At 47.1% G+C, this 11,534-nt stretch overlaps 1 protein-coding gene across 1 annotated transcript; it reads right to left on the bottom strand.

Moving 5' to 3' along the window:
* Nucleotides 1-258: 258 nt before the first annotated feature.
* On the bottom strand, nucleotides 259-3,987 carry LOC125508156 (probable polygalacturonase). The gene is made up of 6 exons (XM_048672761.1): nucleotides 3,728-3,987; nucleotides 3,081-3,380; nucleotides 2,083-2,203; nucleotides 1,810-1,984; nucleotides 1,659-1,729; nucleotides 259-1,278 (listed from the first exon to the last, which is right to left on the bottom strand). The coding sequence occupies exons 1-6, from the start codon at nucleotides 3,737-3,739 to the stop codon at nucleotides 608-610; spliced, it is 1,350 nt and encodes a 449-aa protein (XP_048528718.1). The 5' UTR covers nucleotides 3,740-3,987; the 3' UTR covers nucleotides 259-607.
* Between the last annotated feature and the right edge of the window lie 7,547 nt (nucleotides 3,988-11,534).

Raw genomic sequence — 11,534 nt, forward strand, 5'->3', positions numbered from 1 at the left:
TAGCTGGCCAAAGCTTGCACAAATGGCAACCCCAACATGATAGTATGAGCTTGCGACATGACATGGCGACAAAGCCAAGCCAATAAAGCCCCCCAAAGAGACAAAGAAGCCATCAAAACCGGCCTAACAACCCCATTGATACCAATTTATTTGACAGCCAGGACAAGGAGCATGCTGGGCTACAGGGGCCAGCCTGTGCATCCCAGGATAACATGTGAGGCTGTTCTATTGGATGCTCAAGATGATGATGACAAGATGTACAGGGTCACCTTAACATATTGTATAATGTTTATTTTATATATGGCAATAAAATAAACAGCAATATAAACCAACTCTTTGGACTCGACAACCTACCGGACAAAATTTCTTACAGATTGAATGAACAAATGTAACTGTACAAGGAAACACCTCTCTGGACTCATCAAGGACGCCAGCCAAATTGTTGTATTATGAGCCTCAAAGCTGACTGTATGAAGCCCGATGATTCTTTGATGCACCTATAACGGAAGAGAATTTTTTGGGGGAAAGATGGTGATGAAGAGCTAGATGTCTCTAGATTGTACATGGACAGAAACATGAAAGGATGAATATTGGGTGCTATATGCATTTACGCTGTCGCAAGGGCATGGTAGCTAAGGGTGGATGAGCAGATGGAGGAATTTGATGATTGACTGTGGAGGTCGGAACAAGCCTCAGGAAATACTGACTCGGAGTATCCAGAAATGTTGGAGCAAGACCAAGAGGCGGAATGCGCTGAATCAGCTATGCTGAAATTGATATTGGAGAGGCAGATATTGGTGAAAGGATCGCCATCGATTCCCGACAAAACTCCTGCAAACGAAATGTTTTTTCCAACCATGTCTTTTAAGGTGATTCCACTGATCTCCGGGAGTGCAGACAAATCAAAATGTTCATCAGGATGGCTTGACCAATCGCCGGTGAACTCGATTGCAACATGGACGTCTTCCATTTGGACATCTGATACTATCGCATCCCTTATATAACCACCACGGCCTGGTGCGGTCCTGAAGGATATACCTTTGGATGAACCATGAATATGAAGGTGATCAACATGAACATCCGAGATCCCACCAGACATCTCACTGCCAAATGCAAGAGCAGCTCCCAGTGAGGCTTGCAGATCCACTCTACTAATGTGAATATCTGAGGTTGGCCTTCCAAATGTAATGCCATAGTTGTCCCACCCACTTTTTAATGAGATGGCATCATGACCGACGCTAATTCTGCTGTCCTCAATGCACATATTCGAGCATGAATCTGCATAGAAAACAGTACAGAAGTTATTCACAATCTTCAGCCATGCTACTGCAGTAGAATAATGTTCGCAAAGAACTTATACAAAAATAACACAAGCAATTTAAGGAAACAATAGATTTATCTTGCGGTAAGTAGATCTGAGGTATTTTATTCTGATTCCTTTCAATAGCGAGTAGGTTATTTTTACTAGCTCCTGGAACGCATCCAAATACATATAATGGCAACTCAAATTAAGTAGCAAAACACATTTACTTGTGAAAAAAATCTTTATGTGTGTGAATTTAGAATACAAATATCCAATCAAAACCTAATAGATGATTTAGATTAAATATAATGTACGGGCTTTTACTAAAGTAGCAGCACATGAAGAGCAGTGTTACCTGGGACAATTCCATTGGTGAGTGGAGCATCCAATTCAGTCTCGATTGTGACATTACGGATTGTTACATTGCTGGAAAAAAACATGTTAATACATCTCTCAAACACTAAGAATGGGTTTAGAATTATCTCTGGAAAAAAATGTCAACATACCTGCAATACACAGGATGTATACCCCATGCTGGAGAATCTAAAAATGTCAAGTTCGAAATCACAATTTCTTCTGAATCCTCAAACTCCACAAGATGAGGCCGGCTATAGTTCAATTTGTTTGAGCGAAACCAATTCCACCATATCAAACCCTGGCCGTCTACGATTCCATTGTTCCCTGTAGAAATGTAATTTAAATGTGACTATGGATTGAATATACTAAAACAAATGACAAACCACATAAAATTCTGATGTCTAACAGAAGACTGTATTTACCTGTAATTATGACATCGGTAACATTGTGCCCATTTATTAAGCTGCGATGCCTTGCACCCGGAAGATCAATTCCTTGGCCATATGATGGCAAAGGTTCCACAATTGGCCATTGTGTCACATCCTGCAATGCAAATTCATAGTCAATTTCAAATACAATGAGTATTGAATTAATTCCCGAGACTAAAAGGAATATATGAGGTGTAAATAAGAAGTTTCTTCCTTTTATACTAATTTATGCTGCCTATGTTATCCTATATCTCATAATTTCAAACTTCAAAACAATGTAGTAGAATAAAACTCGACAAGACGTCGTCCATTCCGTGATGTGCACAAAATATTGTGTATTACGGGCAGGCAATCAAAATCGGCCTACTAACAGGCATGATTAAAGAAAGCAGCTTGACTTCAAAACAATCCAAGTACAAATTGTTTTTCCTTGTTTGCTGGCCTCACATGGACAACTACGTGTCACCATCCGATGCCCATTTGTATTAGGAAAGACAAAACCGATGGGCAGATAGTCGAATATTGGGCCGCTAATGTTCATAAAATTTTATATACGCGGAAACCCATGCATAAGAAAATTCATAGTGATCTCTAAATATGCGCAAGACCAAAATAATGATTATACTCACACGAAAACGTCTTTGAAGGTAAACATCACGTATGACCTCTACCTAGAGACATGTCAAATCGTTCCAACTAAACATCTTTCACCAACCATACATAAACGAAGAAATAAGCTGACAGCTAAGAATATTGCAAGTTCCTAACAGTTCTCAATGTTAATGCAATTGAAAGCGACAAATAAACCCACATTCATGCAACGATGTCTAAAAAGTCAATTGATATCAAGAAAACATCCTAAGCTCCTACTGTCAGTGTGGAACGAAAGCGGTAGGTATGCTACATCGATCCATGAATAGGAGAACATCCAATCCATGGAATCAGCAGCACTGCAGAATCCTCATGCTGATAAAGTGAGAAGGGAGAACAACCTTGGTGCCTATGATGACAGCGTCCTTCTCCAGGAAGAGGGTGAGGTGGCTGGTGAGGTTGAAGCTGCCGGTGAGCCACCGCCCCTTGGGCACGTACAGCTGTGCGCCGCCCTTGTCGGCAAAGGACCGCAGGTAGAAGATGGCGTTCTGGAAGGGCACCGTATTGACGGTCAGGCCGTCGCCGACGGCCCCAAACTCAGTGATGGTCACGCTATGTGGCCGCGGCCGCCCGCTGTACCGCGCACATTGCGCCTCCCCCTGCGCGAGGCCAATTACGGCAAGCAGCGATGCCAGAACTACCTGCAACAAAACAGAGCAGCACAAGAACACGAACCAGTCAGTACTAGTTTGCACTGCAACTCCATGAATCCAACACGAAGCTTCAAAACAATTCCAGATCAATCAGGGAATCAAATTCGCAAGAAGCAAGAAACAGCGCGTCGGATCGCAAGATCTCAACAGGAGGATCTCGAATTTAGGGAGGACACCAAGCGGCGGAAATCAATAGCAGTGGGGCGCCCTAGCTCCCCACGGCGCCGTGCAAGAACCAAACTGAACCAATCCGGGATGGAAGCGCCGCGAAGAGCGCCTTCGCGGCCAAAAAACCACAGGAATTCCTTAACCCAAGCGGTGATAAACGTACTTACTAGCCTCGCCATGAGTGTCCCTCTTTGCGGCAGAAGGAGGGAGAGCGGAGCGGCGAATCAGAGGGCAGGGGCCGAGAAGACGTAGCTCCAGGAACCGCAGGAGAGGAAGACGAAGGCAAGCTGCTCAGTAATTGGCTTCGGACTGAGAGAGGAGGACGGGGAAGGGGGAGGCGGTGGATAGAGAGAAGAAGAAGAAGAAGAAGAAGCAGCAGCAGCAGCCCCAGCAGAGCTGAAGTTTTGATGATTGGGTATGATACAGCTTGGCTTGTACTAGTATTTGTTTAGCCCTCTAGACTTTAGGCATGAAAGAAAAATGCATAAATATTATGCAAAATCTACGCTTGGGACTAGAAGAGAGAGGGAGAAGTAAATCTTACAAGAAAGAAGATGAGAGGCTGACGAGTGAGCACCGAGCTCACATGGTGGTGGCAGTGGCGGTGGCAGTGGCGAGCATTCGGCGACATGCTTTTTTAAAGGCTTGCCGACGACCTAATGGGTTCACATTCTCTCTCGAGCTCAGGGATGATTAGTGTCGGCGCTCGAACTCGCCGCCACTAGTGGTGACGATCATCAGTTGAGGTCGACGACAAGGTCTGACGTAAACGATGGGAGAAGGAAGGTGGAGGGGTAGTAAGAGAGGAGAAGAGAGTCGGGAAAGAAAGGAATAAAGAAAGAAGAAGATGGCGGGAAAAGGGGGGTCGAAGGAGAAAGAAAGACGGATAGGAACAAGGCGGTTTGCGCCCCAGTGCACCAAGGGATCGTCCTGCCGCAACAGCGTCCTAAATAATAAACTACTAAAAATCGTAGGTGAGTCAAAATCGTGACACGTAATGCTTGAGCTAAAACTAACACGGGTTTGTTGTTTAAGTATCAATGCTATATGGATATGGCTTACATTTATTTTTCCATTTTTGAACAACTAGAAGGGTCCCAAGCAGCCAAGCTGCATTAAGTCAAAGCGCTGAAAGTACATCTCATAAAAGGACTCGGCAAATTTAATATTACAACTCAATCCCTAAAATATGCATGGACAACCGTAGACCAAAAAGTAAAATTGCAAATGGGTCATAATCTCAACTTCTATTCAGATTTGCTTCTGCCATCGTTAAGGAGGAACCACTTGGGGTCGTCGAACCACCACCACGCTTCTCCAACACCAGAGAACCAGATGAAGAAGATATGTACTCCAAGACAAAGTTGAATCGCCCCCATAAGGACACTTCCAGGCCAGGAAGAAGAAGAGGAATCGACGACGATAAGCTTGACAAGCAAAAGTTCCATTAGACCGCCCTGCAGCCAGAAGAATCACCAGTGAGGCTTTGAAGAGGGGGCATCGGTAGCCTCTTGCAACTCCCCTTAGTGATATCAAAGGCGTCGAAGCTCGCCGTGCCATAACGAGTGTCAATGGTGATGAAGTACCTCCTAACCATTGGAATTGGGTTCAACACCCCCCCCCCTCTTTGTGTGCGCCACTCAATGGCCACCAGAGGTGAGAATGAAGGGTGGTCCAACCTCCTGAGTAGGTACGCCAACGACCATGGATCATCGCTGACAGAAGTATGGTCATATGCGGCCGCACTTAGCTTGGATACAACAGTGGCACGCTCCACTTGAGCATGATTCCATACATCTCTAAGGCACACCTAATCCTAGATATAGTATGTATATGACTTCCCCTCGCACCTCTACCATCTCTAAACCCATTGGACTTGCCGCTAGATAAGAAAGTGAATCGCGCTAGGGCCTCTTTCTCAAGAGAGACTCTCAAGAGGGGGGGGGACTCTCTCTGTCCAGCACTAGCCATCTATAGCTTGCGTATTGATGAGCACAAATTGGGAGGCAAACCTCCAACAAAACCACTTCTGAGCTCCAACGCCAGAATGTATCCGAGCTCCAATGCCGGACTACGCCCAAGCTCCAACGCCGGACTGTATCCGAGCTCCAACGCCGGACTATATCCGAGGTGTCATAAATCACCTTGGTTCAAAAAAGTTGAAGGAGTTTAGCCGAGCTTAATGCTGGAAATGCCCTCTATGGAGCTAGCTACTAGCGCCCGAGCTTTATGCTGGACTGCTTCCGAGGTGGTGCACCACCCCGACCGCGGGCCGCTTTTTTGTCAATATTTTTGATTGTTGCAATTTATTCTCTGCCGAGATATATAGCCAGTAGCCCTCAAGGTGTGTATCGGTCTAAAACCCGAGATGCACATGAAGGATGACATAAGACCGCTGATCCCAGTAGCCCCTGAGACTCAGGTTGATTCACAAAATCGGCCTGAGGATCAACTCCTAGCTCGGTGGAATACTTCGGGACACAAAAAGCAGTGTGCAAATTCTCAAGACTCAGGTTGGGTGCGGCTGACCAACCTGAGGATCACAATCTCCTCGAAAGCTATATTACACTTTAAATTTTCTACATTGGATTGTCAATGCAGTAGCCCCCGAGACACTGGTCGGGTGGCAACACTAGATCAGGGGATCTATACGCCCCTTTCAATATTAGTGAATGATACGCCCGAAGCCCAGTAGCCCCCGAGCCTTAATGTGGGCACGGGTGGCCGAATTAAGGATCGATATCCAGAGTAAAACCACAAATTATGTGTAATGATTCTATGTATCCAAGTACTTTACATCATTAATGCTCGGATCCGCATTGTACAAAACTTTGTTGACTGACCATCGGCTTCAACCTCCTCGGTCAGAAGCCGGGGAGTGTTTGTCCTACTTTATAAAGCCGTTATAAGGGCAAAGATTTATGGAAAACAAGGCAATCCGGCCATACGGTTTTATAAACAAAGTTACGCGGAGAGATATGTTATATTACTTAATGTAAGAAACATCTTCCAAGGAAAATAGTCCAGCTATCGGTTTCTTTTGTTGGGTCGTCATGCTTATCATGATCATGAAACCTCACCTCCGATCAATGTGGGAGGAAAATATTGTGGATTTAGTTCGGGGAAAGTTCCCGAACTCTGCGGTATTAATGAACCAAATTTTTTACTTCCGTCATTGCCGATGTGACGCCCCGAGACCGATGTGCCAGGTGTCTTCCAGTTATTCACCGTCGTTGCCATGTCATTTGTTTGCGTGTTGCATTTTTGCCATGTCATCATGTGCATTGCATCATCATGTTTTCAAAACTTGCATCTGTCCGGGTTCCCCAGTTCCGTCCGTTGTCTGTTCTGAGCCCAGACACACTTGCACGCGCCCGCGGCACGTCCGAAATAGTATTTTATAAGTGGCCGGAAAATGTTCTCAGATTGGGATGAAAGTTGGCGTGCGGTCTTATTATAGTGTAGATAGACCGCCTGTCAAGTTTCATCGCATTTGGAGTCTGTTTGATGCCCCAACGGATAACTATAGCGACACCGTTGCCGGTCTAACGTCGGACGTTTTCGGTCTCTGAAAACCGTGCCGGGCTGCATCTCTCCCCTCTTCTCTCAGACCAACCCGCTCCCACAGTCCACCTAGGCCCAACCTACCCCTCTTTGCGCAGTGCATCGAACCCATCACACGCGTCCGGAAGTTGTCCCGAACCCGACCCGGGGAGTCATCACCATTGTGTCCGGATCATCCCCAAACATCTATAAAACATCTCCGTTTTGTTAATTGGACTCCCTAGCTATTTATTCGCGACCATCCGTTTCCGACCAGAGGGACCGATGTAACCTCTAACCTAATCTGTGAGGTATATATAGTCCACCCTTAGTCATTTTGGAGAAACCCTAAAATCTAGGGACTTTGTCCCGTCGAGCCGCCGCCACCTACCATATCTTCCTTGGGATCCAGATCCATCCACTCTCCCTTGTTTTCCCCAGCGAGCCAACCACCACACCACAGCCGCTCAAATCCCGCAGTGCCCCTCCTTCTCCTACCCGAGACATGCCTCGTCCCTGGCCCCTCCTTGTCTCGTCGTCCGACGACCAACGCCGCCGCCGGAAACCCCCAGGCCAGTCCCTCGCGCGATGCCCTTAATCTCCTTCTTTTCTTCTCCGCATCCCTGCTCAACTCCCCCTTGTTTCTCTCTGTAAAAGGAAACTGCCATGGACGCCCGAGACGGTGACCTCGACCTTCAGGCCACCCGGTCGGGCCCCTGCTTCCTCGATCGCCTGATCCCCCCTCACGCCCGAGTCGCGCAGCAGACGAGCGCCCCACTGCAGCGCTCGACCCCGCGCTCGTCTTCCTGCTCGGACGGCCGCCTTGCCAGCATCCCAGGGTTCGAGCTCCGCCGCGCCATCGCTCGAATCTGCCGCCCTTCGTCAAGTCCACGACCCCGTCGCCTCCATCTTCATCGGAGCACCACCAGACCAGCAGCGCCGCCGTGCCCAGGCTCCACCGCCATGGCCGCCCCTTGGTTCTTCGCGTCACGCCCGAACTCCTCCTGTGCCACCCGTGCTTCTTCCCCAGGCGCCCAAGGCCTGCCGCCTGCTGCCTCCTCTGCTTCGTCTGCAAGCCCTCTTCCTCGCCAAGGCCTGCCGCTTGCGTCTTCCCGGCAAACCACGCTGACCCGTTAGCTTCCTCTGTTTCCGGCGACAGGACGCGCCGAGCCTTCGTTGACCTCCAGCGAGCGCCAAGTCTGCGGCGTCGTCGGTCTCCAGGTCGAGCGCCTCGCCTCGCGTTAAACGCGCCTCCAGGTCACCGCCCTCCTCACCGGAGTCCCTCAAGCCGCCGCCAGTCCCGCTACTGCAGCCTACTGCATCGCCGGTGTCCTCTGCAAGGACGAGCGTCTCGACCCCCTGTTTCGCTAGCGCGTTGACCGCGCCCTGTTTCTCGAGTCGCCAGGGCCCAGCGCCCCTCCTGCAGCCTCCCTCCCGATCTGGGCCAGGCCCACTGGGTGAGAACCAACCCTGTGCACTTTGGGCCAGCTAGATTCGGCCCAGAGTCTTTTTTTAGGCTGTGGTGATCTTTATCTTTTTTCTAGAGGCTGCCAGTTTTACAGAAAAGTCCCTGGAGTTCATGCATATAATGACTCATTAACCATGCATCAGATTAAAACAAACTTTATATGTAAAATGTCTAGAATTTTGTCTAGTTTAATAACATCCAACTTTATTCTATGTTTAAAATGTTTAAGGTGTCGTTTGGTTAAATTTGCTCCTATGCCATGCTAAAATGCTTTATTTCATAACTTAATAACCGTAGCTCCAAACTTAACAAACTTTATATGTAAATGGGGTAGGAAAATGCCTAGTTTAACATGGTGGTTTTACTTTGCATGTTTAACAACTCTAAAATTGTGTTTAGGGCAGAACAGTACAAAACCATAAAATATGCACATGAGGAGTTTCCGGAATTGTTGTTTGTTGTTCCGGCCTTATTTAAACTTGCCAAGATAGGTAGTTTTCCATTTGCTTCACCTCTTGCCATGTTAATCAACACTTAATATTGTTGAGTACATAAACGGGAGAGAACTAAATAAGTCATGTGGTGTTTCGTCATTATGCAACTCGTTGCATATGGAGCTCCACTCAATTTGTAGGTTTGCTTGTGCACTTTGCCATGCCATGCCATGTATCTTTAAACCAGACATGCATCATACTTGTTGTGCGTCATGCCATGATTATGTGATGGTTGTTTACTATGTTGTTTGCTTATTTCCTGGTTACTTCTCGCGTTAGCTTCGGTTTTGTTCCGGAGTTGTGAGGATCCGTTCGACTACGCTCGTTTGTCTCCTTGATGGACTCGTTCTTCTTCCTTGTGGGATCTCAGGCAAGATGACCATACCCTCGAAATCACTTCTATCTTTGCTTGCTAGTTTCTCGCCCTCTTGCTATGCCTATGCCGCGATACCTACCACTTGCTATATCATGCCTCCCATATTGCCATGTCAATCCTCTAACCCACCTTGTCCTAGCAAACTGTTGTTTGGCTATGTTACCGCTTTGCTCAGCCCCTCTTATAGCGTTGCTTGTTGCAGGTGGAGATGGAGTTTGTTCCATGTTGGAACATGGATTTGTTGGGATATCACAATATCTCTTATTTTAATTAATGCATCTATATACTTGGTAAAGGGTGGAAGGCTCGGCCTTATGCCTGGTGTTTTGTTCCACTCTTGCCGCCCTAGTTTCCGTCATACCAATGTTATGTTCCTTGATTTTGCGTTCCTTACATGGTTGGGTTACAATGGGAACCCCTTGACAGTTTGCCTTGAATAGAACTCCTCCATCAAGGCCCAACATTGGTTTTACCATTTGCCACCTAGCCTTTTCTTTCCCTTGGTTTCTGCAGACTCAAGGGTCATCTTTATTTAAGCCCCCGGGCCAGTGCTCCTCTGAGTGTTGGTCCAACCTGTCAGCTGCCGGTGGCCACCAGGGGCAACTCTGGGCTGGCCTACCGGAACCTTGGACAATCCGGTGTGCCCTAAGAATGAGATATGTGCAGCTCCTATCGAGATTTGTCGGCACATTCGGGTGGCTTTGCTAGTCTTGTTTTACCATTGTTGAGATGTCTTGTAACCGGGATTTCGAGTCTGATCGGGTCTTCCTGGGAGAAGGAATATCCTTCATTGACCGTGAGAGCTTGTGATGGGCTAAGTTGGGGCAGACCTGCAAGGTTTTGAACTTTCGAAAGCCGTGCCCGCGGTTATGGGCCGATGGGAATTTGTTAATATCTGGTTGTAGAGAACTCGACACTTAACTTTATTAAAATGCATCAACCGCGTGTGTAACCGTGATGGTCTCTTCTCAGCGGAGTCCGGGAAGTGAACACGGTGTTGGAGTTATGCTTGAACGTAAGTAGTCTAGGATCACTTCTTGATCATAGATTCTCGACCGTGCTTTGCTTCTCTCCTCGCTCTCATTTGCGTATGTTAGCCACCATATATGCTAGTGCTTGCTGCAGCTCCACTCATTACCTTTTCCCTACCCATAAGCTTAAATAGTCTTGATCATGAGGGTGTGAGATTGCTGAGTCCCCGTGACTCACAGATTACTTCCAAAACTAGTTTGCAGGTGCCGATGATACAGTGCAGGTGACGCAACCGAGCTCAAGGAGGAGCTCGATGAAGATCGTGTTCGTTGTGTTGTTTCGTTTCCAGTTGATCAGTAGTGGAGCCCAGTCGGGGCGATCGGGGATCTTTTGCATTAGGGGTAGTCTTCTTTTATTTTGGTTCCGTAGTCGGACCTTGATTGTATCTGGATGATTGTAATGCTATATTTATGTATTGTTTGAAGTGGCGATTGTAAGCCCAGTCTGTACACTCTTTCTTATTCAGTACATGGGTTGTGTAAAGATTACCCCTCTTGCGACATTGCCTACAATGCGGTTATGCCTCTAAGTCGTGCTTCGACACGTGGGAGATATAGCCGCATCGTGGGTGTTACAAGTTGGTATTAGAGCCTTCCCTGACTTAGGAGCCCCCTGCTTGATCGAATCGTTGGCGTTGTTGAGTCTAGAAAAATGTTTTGAGTCTTATAGGATTATATATATCAGAGAGTAGGATTCTTTTTACTCCTCAGTCCCTTCGTCGCTCTGGTGAGGCTTCCTGACGTAGAGTTTGACTCTTCTCTTCTTAAATTTCACTAATTTATTTTAGGATCACGCGGGTATTTTGGAATCGTTCTAATGGTTTTGTGATGAGAACATTGTTCTTGGTGCCTCCTGACATTTAGGTGTTGTGGCAGTGTCCCGGGGAGTTGAACTTCGAGGTGTTGTCGTCACAATTTTATCGTTGCAGTTCTGGAATACCTGAGTTTCGCCGACATTGAAAATCTCTTTTATGCAGTTGTTGGTGAGATAACCTCGACGCCACCCAGTACTGGGGCGGGAGTTCAGGAGTATTGCCATAACTTGTGTAATGGATGCTTTTC

The sequence above is a fragment of the Triticum urartu genome, chromosome 5, assembly GCF_003073215.2.
Source record: "Triticum urartu cultivar G1812 chromosome 5, Tu2.1, whole genome shotgun sequence".
In the NCBI taxonomy this organism is placed as follows: domain Eukaryota; kingdom Viridiplantae; phylum Streptophyta; class Magnoliopsida; order Poales; family Poaceae; genus Triticum; species Triticum urartu.

Excerpts from the sequence above, each read along its gene's own strand:
- LOC125508156 (XM_048672761.1), bottom strand. Across the intron at positions 2,204-3,080 it reads CTGTCATCATAGGCACCAAG|GATGTGACACAATGGCCAAT; the intron begins GTTGTTCTCCCT and ends TTTGCATTGCAG. Across the intron at positions 1,985-2,082 it reads TACCGATGTCATAATTACAG|GGAACAATGGAATCGTAGAC; the intron begins GTAAATACAGTC and ends ACATTTCTACAG.